The sequence below is a fragment of the Ixodes scapularis genome, unplaced genomic scaffold (genome assembly GCF_016920785.2).
Source record: "Ixodes scapularis isolate PalLabHiFi unplaced genomic scaffold, ASM1692078v2 PGA_scaffold12__126_contigs__length_90152505, whole genome shotgun sequence".
NCBI classification, from domain to species: Eukaryota; Metazoa; Arthropoda; class Arachnida; order Ixodida; family Ixodidae; genus Ixodes; species Ixodes scapularis.
The window spans coordinates 70,110,934-70,128,908 of record NW_024609838.1 but is presented as its reverse complement, the minus strand read 5'-3'; the positions used below and the strand labels follow the sequence as shown (position 1 = coordinate 70,128,908).

The window sequence follows — 17,975 nt, the reverse complement described above, 5'->3', positions numbered from 1 at the left end:
GAAAAAAAGAGAGAAATCAAAGAAGTGGGTGTGTCGTCCGTTTTTTCACGGCCTCTCTCACAATTTGAAAGGTTTGGCAGCTCGGTCTCGTGTTAGAGTAGTTTTCAAAAACGACTTTATCCTGGTTAGGTTGACACCCCCTTTTGGGAGTACATCAAGAGTGTGGCAAAAAGCACAAAGATTTGGTTATAGCGTGCAATTAAAGTGCCGTCTATGATATTCCTATGACTTGTAGCTTTTCTTATTTTGGGAAGACTGGATGTTGTGTTTTAATGAAAGGCTCCTTGAGCACAAAAGGTCAGTGCTATCAAAGTTGCCGAACTGCGAAATAGTCAAGCACCTAGATGAGTGTATAAATTGCATTCCCGAGTGGAATTTGACGGAGATAGTTTGCAAAGAATTGGATCCGTTTAAACGGGTTATAAAGGAAACAATTAGGATTAAGATTGTTGATAAACAAGTGCGGACGTTTTTGCCTACTGTAGTTTTTATATTTTCTTCTGTCAATTTTTTGCTGTTTTTGAGTCCTTGGGTTTTAAGTGTTTAGACTTCGGCAATGGGTGGTCCCCCTTCTGCTGTTACTAGCGATTGCTGTCTTTCAACTTCCGCGTCGACCGAGGTTTGTTTGCTATAAGCGGAGAGTGTTCTGAATAAAACTTTATAGCTGCCTCTGAGACGGAGCTGTGAGTGTCCTTGTGTCCGTGCCTCCGGTTTTATTATGTTGCTTAAAGCACTTAAGCCTTCCCAGATTGTCATCCAGAAAAATTATAAGATAAGAAGCAATGTACAAACTCTTTAGTTATGAAATTTCTGGCCCTGCATTTCTGTGGTTGTTACAACGTCAAATTGTAAATAAGGCACTTTGCGCCATTTATGTCAAAGCGTGAACTCCTCGAAACAAAATGTGTAACCTGACACCTTTTAAAGATATTTTGGCTTAAGATCAACGTAACCAACTAACCGTTTAGTTAATCAACTAAATGGTCACAATCAGTCAGATAAACTTTTTAATCTACGTTAAAATGAAGGAAATCGCCGTCCAAAAGGGGAAATTAGTTTGCACATTGCGCTAGGTTCAGAGGCGCAGGATGCGTTGTGTGTGTCTCAGCGTTTCGGTTTTGGTTAAAGCGCTTTTGGGGATTTCGGTTGTGTATTGGTCTCTATGACCTTTTAACGCGATAGCGTTTAAGAGCTCGTGTCGCGAAAAATCACAGCATGCACCAGGTAACGTCACACGTCACCCTCGTGACGTTTGCTACATTTGGTGGAAAAACTTTCCGCTAAATGTTGCGGGAAATTTTCTGCTATATTTGGCGGGAATAGCTTCCGCTAAATTTGGCAGGAAAATGTTCCTCTAAATATGGCACGAATTTTTTCCGCCAAGTTTGGTAAAAATTCTTTCCGCTAAATTTGGCGGGATATTTTTCTGCTGAATTTGGCGGGAAAATTTTCTGCTAACTTTAGCGGGTTGATAGAGTCATGACGTCACAACTTGATGTCACGCCACATCACCTCGCGCTGGCATTTCAAACAACCCACAACGCTCACGTGTGACGACACTTGACACATGACGCTACCGACTAGACCACGCACACACGCTTCCACGGCTTGGGAACGACCGAAGGTTTATATGAGAAACCTTTGCGAACGGGGTCCGATAACGCTATCGCGTTCCGCTCTTAAAGCCAAAGCTCAAGCGTCCTCCTAGTTTTTTAAGATGTGTACTGGTCTCATTGACTTTTAATTGATATTATATTGTTGAAATGCAAATTTAGAAAACAAGCGATCTGGTTTAAGTCACATTTGTTTCAAACCATAGAAAACGGACGAAACAAAAAGGACAACAAACCAAACCTAATGTTATTGACACATCTTGTTGATATTTGTGCCACTCTCCCGCACGGCCTTCACCGATTTTGCGCACGTTCCTGCAGCCTCGCATTACGACATTCCATCGCCGAACCTTCCACTTCTCACAACAACGTTACAAAACCCATACCACTCCTTACAATATTAGTGTGTAGGAGCACAGTCTTTAATATCTACACTTTAGCATGCTGTACTTCAAAATCTTATTCCTTGTTTGTCATGATTGACGATGTGACAAACAAGGAAGAACTGAAGAAACTGGAACGTTTAATGGGGCGAATTTCTGCCCAAAATAAAAAAAAAGGAAACAAAAGATAATAACAGAGCGTCGAGGGCGTCGAAGTCGGCGTGGCAGCAGAGTCGAACGCTGGGGCGAGACTGACCCCGGCTCGTTACGCGAGGCCCCTTTTGTACACGCGTGGACTTCTGGAAAAATCGGCATAGAAGATTCGGCGGGTAGAATATTCTAACCTAGAACAAGCAACACGATTCTCGAAATTACCACAAATCTAAATTGAAAGAATAAATAAAAGACGCGGCGCTCCCAGGAATCGAAATCTGAGCTACCGCACGAGAGTCAAGTGCGGTAACCACTCGCCCACGCACGTTTCTTTTTTTCATTATTCACTCGGCCACGCATGTGCTCGCTTACCGACGCGCGTGGCAATATTCAGAACTAAGCCGATGAAAGAACCGTACTGATTAATATTAATATTAAAAATATAAATAATAATAATGACAACAATGCCAATAATAAATACTATTAATGTGCATGAGTGTACTACCCTGGGTGCCATGTAAGGCCAAACAGAAAGCTTAGAACCCGTACGCAAATGCGCCTGCCAGCCGGCCACTCTGGTCAAAAGATGAAAACAAACAAAACAAACAAACACTGATTTCATTTCATTTCATTTATTATACCCCCAGGGCCTGAAGGCATTACAGAGGGGGAGAGCAACAAGAAGGTTAATGCAAATAACATAATACATATTAGACATACTCAGTAATAAAGAATTAGTAATTGTATTTTTAAATAGCTCACAGTCCGTGGTAATGGCGATCGACCGGGGAAGGTGGTTCCACTCCTGGGATGTACGGGGAGCGAAAGATGAATAAAGCGTGGTCGTGATAGAGTTAGGAATGCCCACCTTATGTTGATGATCAAGACGGGAGGAAACATAGACAGGCCGAGCAATTATTTTGTCACGCAGGAAAGAATTATGGTGATACATTTTATGAAATAGGAAACGACGAAAAATTTTACGACGTAGTGATAAAGGGGGGTAATGAGAGAGTTGTTTTCATAAGGTGACGCTAGCGGTGCGGTGATAGTTTGTGAGGATGAAACGAGCGGATCTGTTCTGAACGGCTTCCAATGTAGATACAAGAGTGACTAGTCCGGGATCTCAGACAGAAGCTGCATATTCTAACTTGGGACGAATTAAAACTTTGTAAAGAGTTAATTTCAGTGAGACAGGGGCTAATGAAAAATTTCGCTTGATGTAACCTAACATGCGGTTAGCGTTAGCTGAAATATGCTGAATATGTGTTTTACATGAAAAGTTAGAAGCTATATGTACGCCTAAATATTTGTACGAAGATACCGGTTCTAGATGAGCATTATTAAAGAAATAGGACAGTCATGAGACTGGCGAGACACATGCATGACCTTGTATTTGTTAGTGTTAAGCTTCATGGACCATGAGTCAGACCAACAGTAAATAGTGTTAATGTCTGATTGGAGTATAGACGCTTTACACACGCGCCAGATTACAGACGCCATTGCCGACCTTCTATTGTCTTACCGATATATCAAACCACTGAAGCGGGATTTGGCGAGCCTCCACAATGGCAAATGCTAGGGAAAAAGACACCGTCGTATCTAAAATGCCAGTAACCCGCCCTCTAGTGGTAATGATGGAGCAAAGTGAAAAATATAAGAGGACACAAAAACTGAAGGGCGGTTATGGCGGTGCCCATGCACAGCTGCTGTAAAGCGTCTATACAGGTGTCATTATGATCGAGAATCTAACGGTAAAGTACACAGTCGTCAGCGAACAGAGATACGGATGAAGAGACATAAGTGGGGAGGTCGTTAATATAAATTAAGAATAGCAACGGCCCTAAGACTGTCCCCTGCGGAACCCCTGACGGAACTTTGACAAAAAATGAGTTACTATTATTCATAGTGACAAATGGAGACCGTTGAGTTAAAAAAGACTGTATCCATGCGAGAACGTTATTGTCTAAAAGCAGAAGATTGTGAGAAACTTTGTCAAATGCTTTGGCAAAATCCAGGAAAATGCAGTCCACCTGGAATCCTCGATCCAGAATGTGATGTAGGTCATTTGTGGAAGATAGTAGTTGGGCCCACACGAAAATGTTTTTCGGAAACCGTGTTGGGCATTGTTGAAGAAGTTGTTAGATTCTAAGAAGTTGACGAGGTGAGAAAAAATTATCTTCAATTTCTACCCCACTTCTGACACCATGTATCGAATAAAGACACGAGCCGTGAGGTAGCGATTGAAGAAAAGAGAATAAAGTTTAATGGAGCGTCCCTTAAATAGGCCAGCGGTGGCGCTGCCCACGATGCAGCAGGTTGCCAGAGTAGCAGCATCATTACATCCAAGAAGTTTGCAAGGAATGCTTGTTATTGAGATCGGACGATAATTAAGAGGGGAACGTTAATCTCCAGCCTTGTGAATGGGTACTACCTTCCCTACCCTCCAGTCTGATGGGAGAACAGCGTCTTGTATAGATTGTTCAAGTAATTTTGTTAAAATAATTGAGGAGTATTGTTTAGTGTTTTTTTTTTAACTTGGAATTAATGCCGTCCACTCCTGCTGAAGATGACAGTTTGACTTTATCTATGATACGAACGACACCAATGTAATCAAGAAACAGAGGATCTATGGGCAAGTAATCGGCACTCTCTATACTCCGCGACAACTTTTCTTGGCAATGCAGTGGAAGGTACAGGCCCGCAATCCCCTCTCCCATTTTGAGTGTGCGCGCGCTCTCCTCCTCTCCCCGGAAATGGGGGAGGAGGAGAGCCTGCGTACACTCGAAATGGGAGAGGGGACGCGGGCCTGTACCTTCCACTGCATTGCCAAGAAAAGTTGTCGCGGAGTATAGCGAAGGGAATACGTGCATGTTATCAGTAGGGAATGAATCTGCAAAAGTACTATTTAACAAAATTAAACACTAATCGCTGGCTATACAATCACCATTTGCGGTTTTTAGTGTGATAGATGACTGCGTCTTTTTGTTTATGATATACCAGAACTGTTTAGGATTGTTGATCAACATTGCGGGTAGGCTATGAGTCATGAATTCTAGTTTGGCGTTATCAATGGCTTTTATGTGCACTTCAGCAGCACTACGATAACGCAACCAACGGTGCTCGCGCGTGGATAATTTGCGGCGCAAAATAGCCGTTTTTTTTGTTTTGTTTGATAAGCGTTTTAGGGCTCTGGTGAACCAAGGTAACTGAGAGTTTTCGATAACTGTCCTTAAGGGAATCTACTGATTTGTTAGTTTATTAACTTCGGTTCTGAAGAAGTTCTAGTTTTCTTCTACTGAACGGCTCGAGAAGAGTGATAAATATTCATCGAGGAAAGTTGTAAGGTCAAGATTAATTTTATCAAAGTTAGCTTTGGCGTAATCTCGAATTTGCTTGTTTGGTTTTGGTACTGATGCTTTTACATTAAAATGCACTATGGAATGATCGCTAAGCCCTGGAAGATAGGAGACAGGTGAAACGAGTTCAGGATGAACAAGATCCAATACGTTAGCCGTCAGTGGGGTCACTCTGGTTGGTTGAGTAACTAATTGCGTGAAACAAAAATCTAAACAGAGGCGAACAAAATTATTGCATTCAGATGAGGCCGATGAGGGTATGCCTGTTGGTGGGTTATTACCTGTCCACACAATAGCCGCATAATTAAAATCTCCCAACAGAAAAATGGGCGAACTGGGAAAGCGAATGACGACCAGATTTATGGAGTTCTGCAAGGCTTTAATGAAAGATGATGAGGATGAGGGCGGCCTATAGCAAACTCCCATGATCCACATCATATTGTTAGTACCAAGACACACCCAAACTAATTCTAAATAGCTAGCTATGTTTAAACAAAACGAATCAATATGGCTTGCAATTGCAACTTAAACGCCCCCACCGCACCTATCTTGCCGATCGTTCCTGTAAATATTGTACCTTTTAGGTCCATAAAAAAGTTCGCAGTCACGCACCTTCCCAGTGAGCCAAGTTTCCGTTAAAGCAACAACTTCAGTAGCTGTTGAATCAACAATAGAACACCAGTCTTCTCGCTTTATAACGTGGCTTGTAATATTTGTAAAAAGTACAGTTACATCAGAAACAGGTGAAAGGGACACTCTACCCCTCACGGCCTGTTATTGCGATGTTGATGGTTGAGATGAGTCATTAACGGGTAGGGAATTATGTGGGACTGTAACAACCGGCGTAGTAGAGGGACCGACCTCGTACACATTTTCGGCGGTCAGATCAAAAGCATAGCATAAGTCTTTTTCGAGCGATACGTGTCCCAATTGAGTAGACCTCGCTTACTGTTATGCGTTTTGTTTTCAGGGGTGCCCTTGAGAGAAGAACGTTGTCTTTGAATTTGTAAGACGCGAATTTGACGATGACTGGGGGCATTTGTTCTGGCAGAACGTGCCGATTCTATGGGCCCGAACAATAGCTTCGTCTGATACTTGTAGATTAATCGACTGTCTAAAGCTGTTCAGAATTGTTTGTTCTGTCTGCGCCCATGCTTCAAATATTGTGTCGGTCATTCCGAAAAAAAAAAATATTCTCACGGCGTGAACGATCTTCAGCATCATCTAAGTGTGTTCTTAGGACTATGTTCTCTTTTGCACCTCTTCTTCCAAGCTTCGCGCTATGTTTACTTCAAGCTAAACATTAGGGACTGCAGCAGTTTTATTTTCAACCTCGTTAAGTCTCATTTTTATTTCCGTTGTGGCCCCCTTGATAGATTCTTGACTTTGTTTAACTTCGTTAAGTGTAGCAATTATACCCGATTGAGTCTGATCCATCATCAGTGAGCGCTCGTTAACATCTGTTAGTGTTGAGTGCATCTCGTTAAACAGCTTAAGTTGGGCCTAGTTCATCAGTCCGGGATTAGATTCCACGTCTCCGGTAGCTTTTAGTGGAAGGTACACCACATCAACTGAGTCACAAACAGTTTTTTGAAACACTTGTGAGCACGGGAACTACAATAACCATACTCGCTTGCTTTTTTTAGTGTATAACGGGGGAGCTGAAACAACCTGTACGAGCAAGATGACACAATGAGTGGTCCACATGGTTCGGCTGATCCTGCGCTCACTCAAGGGCTGAAGACGTTCCAAGCTGCTTATATGGGCGTTTGTAGGCGGCGCAGATCTGCTAGACGACAGTGTCGCTGACGATGCTCGGTTGATGTCGAGGGAACAAGGAGAGATCGCTCGCAGATAATCCCACAGATAAGTGGCGGCCTGCCGATGTCGAGGCGATTCAACACGACGATCCGAGGAACCGCTCACGAGAACGGTGGCGTCATGACTGGGCAGGGACTCAGACACCGGAAATCGGAGGGCCGAAATCTGTACAAGCAAGATGACAAAATGAGTGGTCCGCATGGCTCGGCTGATGCCGTGCTCACTCAAGGGCTGAAGACGTTCCAAGCTGGTTATATGGGTGTTTGTAGGCGGCGCAGATGTGCTAGATGGCAGTGTCGCTGACGATGCTCGGTTGATGTCAAGGGAACAAGGAGAGATCGCTTGCAGATTATCCCACAGATAGGTGGCGGCCTGCCGATGTCGAGGCGATTCAACACGATTATCCGAGGAACCGCTCACGAGAACGGTGGCGTCACGGTTGTGCAGGGACTCAGACACCGGAAACTGGAGGGCCGAAATCTGTACGAGCAAGATGACAAAATGAGTGGTCCGCATGGTTCGGCTGATCCCGTGCTCACTCCCCGATGAGGGTTCAGTTCGCTAGTCACGATTGCTGGCGCAGGCTCAGGGCGGTCTTGGGGTATGGAGTGGAACAAACTTTTGCGAAACCACCGAAAGACAGAATCTTTGGTGGCGCCAGGGTTCGAAGTCGGGGCGTATCCTGCGTATGAACCCGACCGGCAATTAGAAGACGCAGAGTTCAAATCCTACGTAACCAAAGATTCTCTCTTCATGTGGCTTCGTAACCTTAGTTCCATTCGGTCAGTACGTAAGGTTCATTCATCCGCATAGCTTCCGACATTTTAGCATACTGTATTCAGATTTCCTAACAGAAATATTGCGATTTTCTTCTTTTGATTCTTGCATGACAAGCTGATGGTGAAGGAAAGACGCTTGGAATAATTTCAGACCGGAGAAGGCGACCCTCTTCGACCGCTGGCGCCTTCGCTGGACAGACTGGATCTGAGCTGGAACCCGCTGTCTGGGGACTCTGCGGCCGCCCTTGTCAGGAGCCTGACGCGGCTCAGCGTGCTCAGGCTCGAGGGGCTCGGACTTCATTTCCTGCCCCCCGACACCTTCTCGAACGCACGCAAGCTCCGCGAACTGGGCCTGAGGCATAATCGGTTCAGCAGTTTGTCTCCAGGTAATGCTTTCACTCGCATTATCTCATTGTCTCGGAGAGGACGGACGTTTTGCTCTCAGAGAGCTTTTATAACGGGGGCCTCCAACGATTTGAGTTCCCCGAGGCCCTCCCTACCTCGTTGGCGGACTTGTACGTAGTTAAACTACTCTGCTTAAGTTACTGTAGTTTAACTACTCTTCTGGGTAGTTTAGTAACTTTCAATTATATTTTTATTTCAGAGTTTACTTTAATTACTTTTTTGAGTAACTGCTACTCAAGTTACAAATTACTTTCGAATTTTAGTGGTTGTTTTGCTTATCAAAAAATATTTCTGCACAAAGAAGATACGATGTTGAAAGATCAGCTGATATTTGCAAAGAGGGGGAAGCATGTGGCGAACGAAAGGGTGGGGGAGGGGGAGCAGGAAATATTTTTGGACTGTCCGAAACCCCCCCAAAATTTTCAAAAGCCCCCCCCCCCCTCCCTGCCCCCTCCCCCCTGCAACAACACTGCTACTAGGCGCTGGGAGCAAACAGACACGACACAAGAGAGGCCGAGTAACTGCGAGATTAGCGCCGAAGACTGGTGTCACTTTGTGTCCCGAAGCTCAAGGGGACTTGACCGATTTGAAGAAAGGGCTGGTCCCCTCTTCTGTCCAACGTAGAAACTCTCGCCCACTACAGGAGGTGCACACACTGCATCCTCACTCAAATGAGGCAACAAAATGAAGCACCTGCTCTGAAACTCATCTGGTGCTCCCGCAGTTTGTGCTGAACTCGAAGAATCGCGTGCTAGGGCAAAGCAAAGATTATCTTTTTGCGTTACCTTTCCTCCCAAAACTCAGAATATGCAGATCTTCCAAGATTCAAAGATCGTACGAGAAACCTCTAGTAATCCCCCAACGTTTTTATATAAAAAATACTAAACAAGCAGTGTTGGGGTGTACTCTATGTACTTGGTACTTACAGTACTACTGTCTAGAAAAATTGTAATTTACTTGAAGTAAATTCTCTCAACATGCACTTGTATTTTCCGAGGAAAGTAAAACTCCCGACATCAATGTACATTCCCCGAATTTGAAAACAAAAAATGGCGGTATCGTCGTGTGAAAACGCGCTCTTTCGAGACGTCATCTGGTCATTTCTCTGAGGGAAGTAATGGCGGCTGTAAGACCGATGGAAATAAGAGCCTTAAAAGTTGATTGTGTCAAACAGCTCGTCAGCGAGAGTAAAACAACTACTCTGCGGCGACTTCACCTCATACAATATTTGCTTGCCATTTCCGTAAGAACTGATGCACCTCCGATTACCCCTGGAGCAATGCATACCAGTTAAAAAATACACTGTATAGGGAATGGAAGGGCATCATGAAAGATTGCGTTAAAAGTACTTGTACTTTATTTTGAAATATATTGTATTTATATACGTTACTTCAAGTACATTGCAACCGGTGTACTTACTACTTTACTTCAAGTACGTTGCACCCAGTGTACTTACTACTTTACTTGAAGTGCATATTACTTTGAACTTTACTTCAAGTACTTTTTAGATGTACTTTACGCAACACTGTAAACAATCAAACACTCTAAAAAAATCAAGCTCACACAGTGCTAAACTTCAAAGTAGAAATTACACATTCGCAGTACATCATTGACCAAACAAACAAGGAAGTACAAAACAATTAGGCACGCAGAAGCAGAACCAGCTACTTATAGCATTTCTGTGGAAAAAAAAAAGCCGATTCATATTTGGCTAGCACAATTTCGCTAACTCATAAAAACCTTTGTACTTTCTTTTTTACTATAAAAACATATAAAAGTAACTTCAAAGTAAATCGCTATTTTTTGCGGTACTTAGTGACTTTCTGAATTACTTTCTATTTCAGTAATATCTACTCTACTCAAATTACTTTTGACGTCAATACTCAGTAACTTAACATTATTACTTTTCTTTAGTAACTTGTACATGTCTGCTCGTTGGTTGCTATCGACGAGGTAGAGGGCCTTAGAGCGATAAGCTGGCAGCTGAAAGTAACCCCTATTGGCCACCGCCATGTTGCAAAATTTTTATCACTAGACGCGTGACCTTATAGTTTTACGTATAGAGTTTAACGTAGCAGGCACGGATAATTGCTTATCGACCATTAATAACAGTACCGACGAGATAAGCTATGTTTCGTTCGTTTTAAGTCGAAAGTGTGTTTTTACGACAAAAACTCGTGCAGCTTCTCAATGCCCCAGCTAAATGCCGTTAGTCGCCGTGCTGTATTTCGAGTTTTTATCGGAGCTAAACAAAAATCTCTGGGGCTAAAAGTATTAAAAAAAAATAGTTTATGATATTTTTTTACAGCGATCGCAATACAAATCTCGCCTCAGTTTTGCGTAAAACTTTCAGGATTTGGTACGGTCACGTGTCCAATGTTCGAAATTGGTCAACATGGCGGCAGCCAAGTGTGGGTAATTTTTGCCTGGTGAACGGGATATTAGATTACCGCTCTAATCTCTCCACCTCGTTGGTTGCTATAGGCCCCTTTCGAACACTGCCCTCTGTTGGCAGTGATGTAATTCCTGCAAAATTGCGGACTGAAACCGCAACGCCACGGCACACTTTAAGCGTTTGGTTAGATTAGAAGGCAAAAACACACGCGCAATAAAAAGAGGATGAGCGCAGTGACGTTGCACTGTCGGCTCTGGTTTATTGGCTCGTCGGCTACTAGCGTTGGCCGTGATCCGACATTCGCAATCTCAAGGACTGACTTGCACGTTTTACAATGTCAGTTGTTCCGCCATTGCACAGTGGTTCCGACCTTCTAATAATGGGCTCGTGACTTTCGAAAGGTCTCTACGCGGAAACCAAGTCGTTTGCTCCTTGACCAGGAGTTGCGGTGACGTCAGAATGACGCCGAGCTTTGATTGGCTCCGATTGGAGGAATAGTGGGTAGACCTGAAAGCAAGATGCCTTGCGGTTTACCCACTATCGTTCAATCAGAGCTAATCAAAGCTCGGCGTCCTTCTGACGTCACCGCAAATCTTGCTTAAAAAGCAGACGAACTTACGCTGAGCATTGGTGTTTTATATAGGTTTGCAAATATGGCGGTTGGGCGCCGCCATCTTGTTGCTGGTGTGGGTAGATTGTTTGATAGTCAAGCATTGCTGAGGCGTACCCACGGCCTCAGCAATGCTTGGCTGTCAGACGATCTACCCGCACCAGCAACAAGATGGCGGCGCCCAGAATCCGCACTTGCGAACGTCTATGGCGCTTATGAGTTCGCACAAGTAAAAACGCGCTCAACTTTTGGGTCAGGCATGCTGTCCCCTTTGAAATCTCTCGAGTTCCTGGACCTGTCATTCAACCGGCTTCGCGGAGCAGCCCCGGAGTTGGTGCAAGAGCTGGATTCTCTGCCGTCCCTTTCCAGACTAGCTACTCATGACAACCCCTGGCAATGCAAGCAATGTCAGGTGAGGCTTGTCGGGAATCTACAGGGTGATCCCGAGCGCCAATCGGGCCTAAAACAATTGGCACCAATAAGCCAATGAACGTAATGCGTGTGCAAACTTTCCAGAAAGGGGTATTTAAGGAGTGAATTCCTTATACTCAAATTGCACTAGTGCAGGTCCCTTGAAAAAATATTCAAGCAAAAGTCTCGTCATTTCCATGCACCGGGGGGGGGGGGGGGGGGGGGCGGTAGGGCGTTAGATAATTGTCTGGTAAACACTGCAACTCACAGATGCCCCAACACGGAACAGAAACATGAAACCTTTTTAAGATGAATACCCGAAAGGCGTTCGAGAGAGATCCGAGCTTGTTTGGCACCATTTTTGATAAGTATTGCGTCAACCAGGACGTTTTGCTAACATGTTCCTCCTTGCGCCTAGGAATCACTTGTTTCTTTTCTTGCTCGATTGTTTTTTTGCGGGGGGAACCAACACTCATAAGATGTGATTATTATAAGTACACTACTTAAGTACAACTGTGGGAAAAGTTCAATCGCATTCCTTTAGTTGGATTATTTATGCACCAACTCAGCCCTCTGATGTCATACAACTGCGGTGGTGCTGCGGTCCGCACTGCGCCGCTCATGCGAATCTGGTTCCTGCACACGCGCTGGGCCGACACCCATTGTACTTGCAATATTTTCAATGTAATTGATTACTTGCAATCAGTGACATTTTATTCTAACGTTTTAACGCTTTAATTACTTTTTCTGTGGTAACGTTCGCTGTAATTCATTTACTATTTTCCATAATTAATTACAAAAAAACAATTATGTGTCTTCGAAATAGCTAAAATATTGAGTCGAGTTATTTTACGTAAAAAGTCGCTCTGTCTGGCTGTGCATCACTTGGCTCGGCGTACGCTCCAAAGATTCGTCCACGAAAGATTTTTTTAGCTTTTGCGTTGCCCCCATCTGAAATGCTTTCAACAGGCGGTCGCAACAGTGATTCGCTTCGCTTCCTAGCGGACTCGGAAGCATCCGTAGAAGCACTGTGAAACCACGAACTGGCACGCAAAGTGTTTTGTGCGCTACAACATGGCTCTTACGTCAAGCGCATCCGTCGATAGGGTCGTCAGGGTCCCAGCAGATATCCCCACAAGGAAACGTGGGAAGATGACTAACGAGAAGTTCGAACGACAACATGCTGTTGAAGCTTAACAAGGTTTTGAATGACAAAACGAAACAAAATCTAACCCCTTTGAACATAAGTACACATTTTTTTATTTCATTACAAAGAGTTAAAGAAAAGAAAGTAATGGGGGGTGAAAAGTAAATCAATTAAATTCTGGTAATATTTTTAATTACTCTCGTGATGCAGTGATTACTGTAGTCAGCAACATTTTTCAATAAAGCAGTTGTAATATTAAATCGCTGCTTTTCTTTAAGTAACGCCTACAACACTGGTACTCCTCCCCTCTCATTACTCTGGTTGTTCCCGAGAGGGTCCATACAATGCGGAGCGCAAGTCCGTTTGCTTCTTGCACTGGGGTTGCCATGATGTCAGAACGCCAACCTCTTATTGGCTGATTAAAAACAAAATAGTGGGTAGACCTTAAGACGTTAGTATTGATGTATATCCATTGCCCTTTCAATCAAAGCCAATGAGAGCTCGGTGTCGTTCTGACGTCCTCGCAACTCTTGCGCAAGAAGCAGACGACTTGCTCTCCGCATAACACCTAGAAGACAAGGCCTGTGCATGACGTCATCGTTAGTGAATCAGTGGCTCGCCCCAAGCGGCAATCGCGCTGAAGCTCGCCGAGACTACGACTTAAAGCGGTAGACGCGTGCTTCTCGGCGTCACCTCGCGCTAGCGTCGTGCAAGTTGTGAGACGCCGGAAGACGCCGTGGCGCTAAAGATGATGCGAGCTAGGTGGCGCTGAGTGGATTCAGAAGTAATGACGTTGTTGTTGGCCTTGTCTTCTAGATGGTATTGGTCTATCCCGTGAGCAGCAAGTCTGGCACTGCACATGTGTCAGAAGCCCTCTGGCGGAGCGAGGGAAAAAGCCAATTCGCCACATGCCCCAACGAGTTCGGACGCCCGCTATCCCACAAGCTGTAGGCACCAGGGACAGGGGGACAAAGACAGTGCTAGGGAGTCAGGACGAAGGGCGTAATAGAGACAAGTAATAAAGCGAGAATGATCGAATTAAACATTCACCAAATAGAACCTATAGGAACAAGCCTTCAATAAAGGCTCTTGTACCTATTTTCGTATGAGGGGTAGTTCACACACTTGCCTCGAGTCAGACTGAGTGCAACTGCAACGGCTTGCGTCGTACGTATTGCTATGGCAACAGCTGCGTCGGCTCCAACAAGATGGGATAAAAACCGGTTTTATTGGAGCCGACGCAGCTCATAACAACCCGTACGTCGCAAGCCGTTGCAGTTGCACTCGGTCGGACTCGACGCAAGTGCGTGAATGAGCCTTGAGCCTGATGCGTTCATATTGCGGCAGGTGGATGCAGAACGTTGCGGAGAGCGTTTGCGCAAACCTTTTGCACAGAGTTGCGCTAGAGACCAGTATATTGCTGTCAAGAACCAATAAGAACGTGATTTCGTCGCTTACGGCTCGCCAATAGTAAGCGAAGTCCACGGCAACATTGCGGTGCCCGGAGACAGCATCGACGCGGGCGGTCTCGGGGTGAGCCCTCTGGATTCCGCGACTTCCGTTCAGTCCAATAAGTCGTATACCCTCGAAATGATCTGCACGCGAAGTTTCTACCGTTTCCTGCCAAGCAAAAACAAGACCCGTCTCTGGATGCGCATCGCTAAAGGGCACAGTGAGCACGTCACCCTCCATTTCTTCTGTCGACTTCTAATTGGACTCAAAGGCACTGAAACGCACTCAAACACGTTGAAATAAAAATTCGTGGATGCGACTTTAGAGTTCCTGATTTTTCGATTCCGTGTTTTATTGATAAATGTATGAGACGTTTAGGAAGCAGACGAATTGGGACAACAACAACAACATACAAAGGCTTGGACGGCTTCGTGGTGTTGGGGACGGCTTCGTGGTGTTGGAACGGAAAGGTCTTGATCCACAGAGGGAATAAAAGTGCCGAAAATGCGCCAACGACAATATTGAACACTTGATTCCATGCGACTTATTGACAGAAATATACATTTAAACCTATTGATTCAAAGATTGGGCCATATTTGTTTATTACTCCTTGCGATACAAGAAACAAAAACAATTAGAATGAGAGAAGCGTGTTTGATTTCTATTGTTGTTTACATTGCAGCGACGTGTTAACTTTGCGCGTAACCCGCCTTTGTTCGCCTTGTTTTTATATGGCACACTCCCTGCCTCACTCCGTTCATAAGCACCTGGACTAATCAAAGCCTGTGCACTGTAATTTGTTTTCGTCACAGTAAGACCGGGCGAAGACATAGATTGCACGCAAGTGCTGCGTCAGCTCTCGGCTGGACTTAGTTTCCAATGAACACGCCGAAGGACGCATGGCACCGGGCTCGGGTCCATTTGCTTGAGTTTGAGTCATCCGACTGTGATGACGTTCCACGGACAAAGAGGAGGGCGTTCGCTGGCCTTGATTATTCTACACTCGGCGTAACCTATGTTGCGCTTCACTGTCAAAAATAGCGTATACCTTTCACGCTGCTGCAGCCCCGCGCTGTTCAAGAGAACGTGACTGGCGTTGTGACTCCCGCAACTAGCTTAGAGTTGGAGCACTGCGAGAGCTGCGCTCACCTGAAGAACGTAGCACAATATAGTTGACGCCGAGTATAGGCGATTTTGAAACTGACAGCTCCCTCGAATGCCCGACCTATAGCATGCTCTCGTTGCCTTCCACCGCGCATGGGCTGCGTGTGCACGCTCGAAGCTCACAATATGCAGAAGTGTCATCGAAGGCACAAAGCTCGGACTGGAGACACGACAACTGAAAGACCTTCGCCGTTCTCAGCGTGTCAGTGAGCATAATTGATTCATTTTGCCCATACGGCCGTCCTCGCGCAGGTGATGGAGTTCTCCCGTTGGCTCGCTGAGAGGCCTCTGGACTGCGGGGGCCCGTGTCCCACGTGCGCGGCTCCTGGCAACCTGGCTGGACAGTCGCTGGCCTTCCTGCCCGCCCACGACTTGGAGCCCTGTCGGGAGCCGCTCGTCCAGAGAAGACTTTCGCGTGCCGAGTCTCAGGTGGGGACACCCTCTCTTGATTTTAGTTCGATGCACACGACCCCGATCGGGTGATGTTGGCCTGTGTTTGTTCGGTCAGTTTTAAGCATGGTGCAACGGAAGGCGTCTTCGTCTGATGTGTTTACTGCTTTTTAAAAAGTGGTCCCTCGATTTTACCATGATTACGTCATGGATGTGTCATGTTGTCTCCGGCCGCGATACTGGCGGTGTCACAAGTGAATGTGGCAGACGCCTGTTGTGCTGCAGCAGGTCATTCGCCAGCTTGACTGGCCACCAAACCTTCAGCAGCCAGAAGTTGGGGCGCCGCGACGTCGGGACTTCTGCCACTAACCGCCAGAATCGCGGCATGACAACGTGACACTTCGGATCCACCAACTAACTTTATAAATCTTTGTTTTTCATTTGATCCCATCATCACTGTAATCTTCATAATTGGATGGAGCTGCAGTACTTTTACGATGCGTAATTTATGAATCTGAGTTTAAAAAAAACTCGCTTTCATTAATTTATACAGAGTGGTTTCTTTTCTTTCAAAGGTATGTCGTGCAAATCAAGAACGTTTTGCCTGTAACTGAAATTTTATGCTTTCTATATTTCGTTTCATCATACGTCATAATGTGGACGGTGGACGAAGGCTCCAACACGTACAAATGCACTAAAACAAGTTACTGTACTCGATTGGTTTAATGATGGAACAAGTACAGAAATACGATGAGTGCAGCCCCTCGATCGTGGGGCAGAGCAGTTTTAATTTGTAAGTTTGCTTTCAGATAATATATGTCGTCCACTCTTCTCGTCCGAGAGCTAAGAAATAAGTGAGGCAATGCCGCCACAACAGCCACGCCACGCTGCCCGCACTGCACTCAAAATAAACTTTCCTATCAACTCGGCATGGTGAGGCTCGCTTTTTGGCCGTCAACTTTATGAGTGTGCACTAATGCTTTTCACGGATATTGTACACCTATGAAGTGAAACAGTAAACTAGTAGCAAATTACCCTCCTTCTCAAAAATACTAGTGCCACTGAGCACTCCGACTCTTCCGCGGTAAGAGCGTGACGTCACAGGGCCGTGCCCGTCGCCGTCGCAACCTATAACCTGTGTTCCCATTCTTCTCGAGCCGTCAGTTATCTTTTCGCCGTAGGGCCCAAAAGCAAAACCTTGAAAACAGGTAGCTACCAAACCATATACATTATACTGAGTAAATTACAATTATTTTCTCATTAATAAATATAAAAATGGGTTTGAGATTCATTGTAATATGAATTGAAATCTCTCATAAGTGTACAACATCATTAAAGCAGTGTTATATTGACCTTTCGTCTCGCAGGTTGGCCTTATTGTGGCTATCATCATCATCATGCTCCTGGTAACAGTCATCGTGGCGACAGTGGTCGTCTATCGCCGCCAAGGTGCAGTATACTACACGCATGAAGACGACCGCAGAATGTCGACCACCGACGTGAAAAGACCCTCTATCGTGATCCAACCAATGGATGACGTCAAGGAGTGCTCCAAAATCCCCTGCTGAGCGAACTCCAGGGTCCTCAATTAATTGTCATCACTCATCGATGCCATCACAAAGCGATTTCGGCCTGACATGCCGTCTTTTTTTTTTTCTTTTCACAAAACATACGCAACGATGAAGGACTGCCGGATGTCTGGGTTGGTGGTGTTTTCTCCCTTTTCATCACTCCTACGCTGGTCTGGACCAACACCATTCTGAAGATCTAAATGCCAATAACTGATCTGCGTACTACCTACGGGAGTATTGATGTCTCGCTATTTTTGGTACAGGCTAAAGGTTCATCACTTCAACGTCCCAGTGTCTCGGCCGGGGCTAAGCAGTCTTAAGT

At 45.1% G+C, this 17,975-nt stretch overlaps 1 protein-coding gene across 1 annotated transcript in view; it reads left to right on the top strand.

The window, feature by feature from the left end:
- The window catches only part of LOC8026164 (platelet glycoprotein V), a 52,443-nt gene extending 34,793 nt beyond the window's left edge, over nt 1-17,650 (top strand). The window contains exons 6-9 of the mRNA XM_040210873.1: nt 8,260-8,494; nt 11,776-11,930; nt 15,945-16,121; nt 17,450-17,650. Of these exons, the coding sequence (XP_040066807.1) occupies nt 8,260-8,494; nt 11,776-11,930; nt 15,945-16,121; nt 17,450-17,650 (768 nt within the window). The remainder of the gene's footprint in view (nt 1-8,259; nt 8,495-11,775; nt 11,931-15,944; nt 16,122-17,449) is intronic.
- Nucleotides 17,651-17,975: the final 325 nt, after the last annotated feature.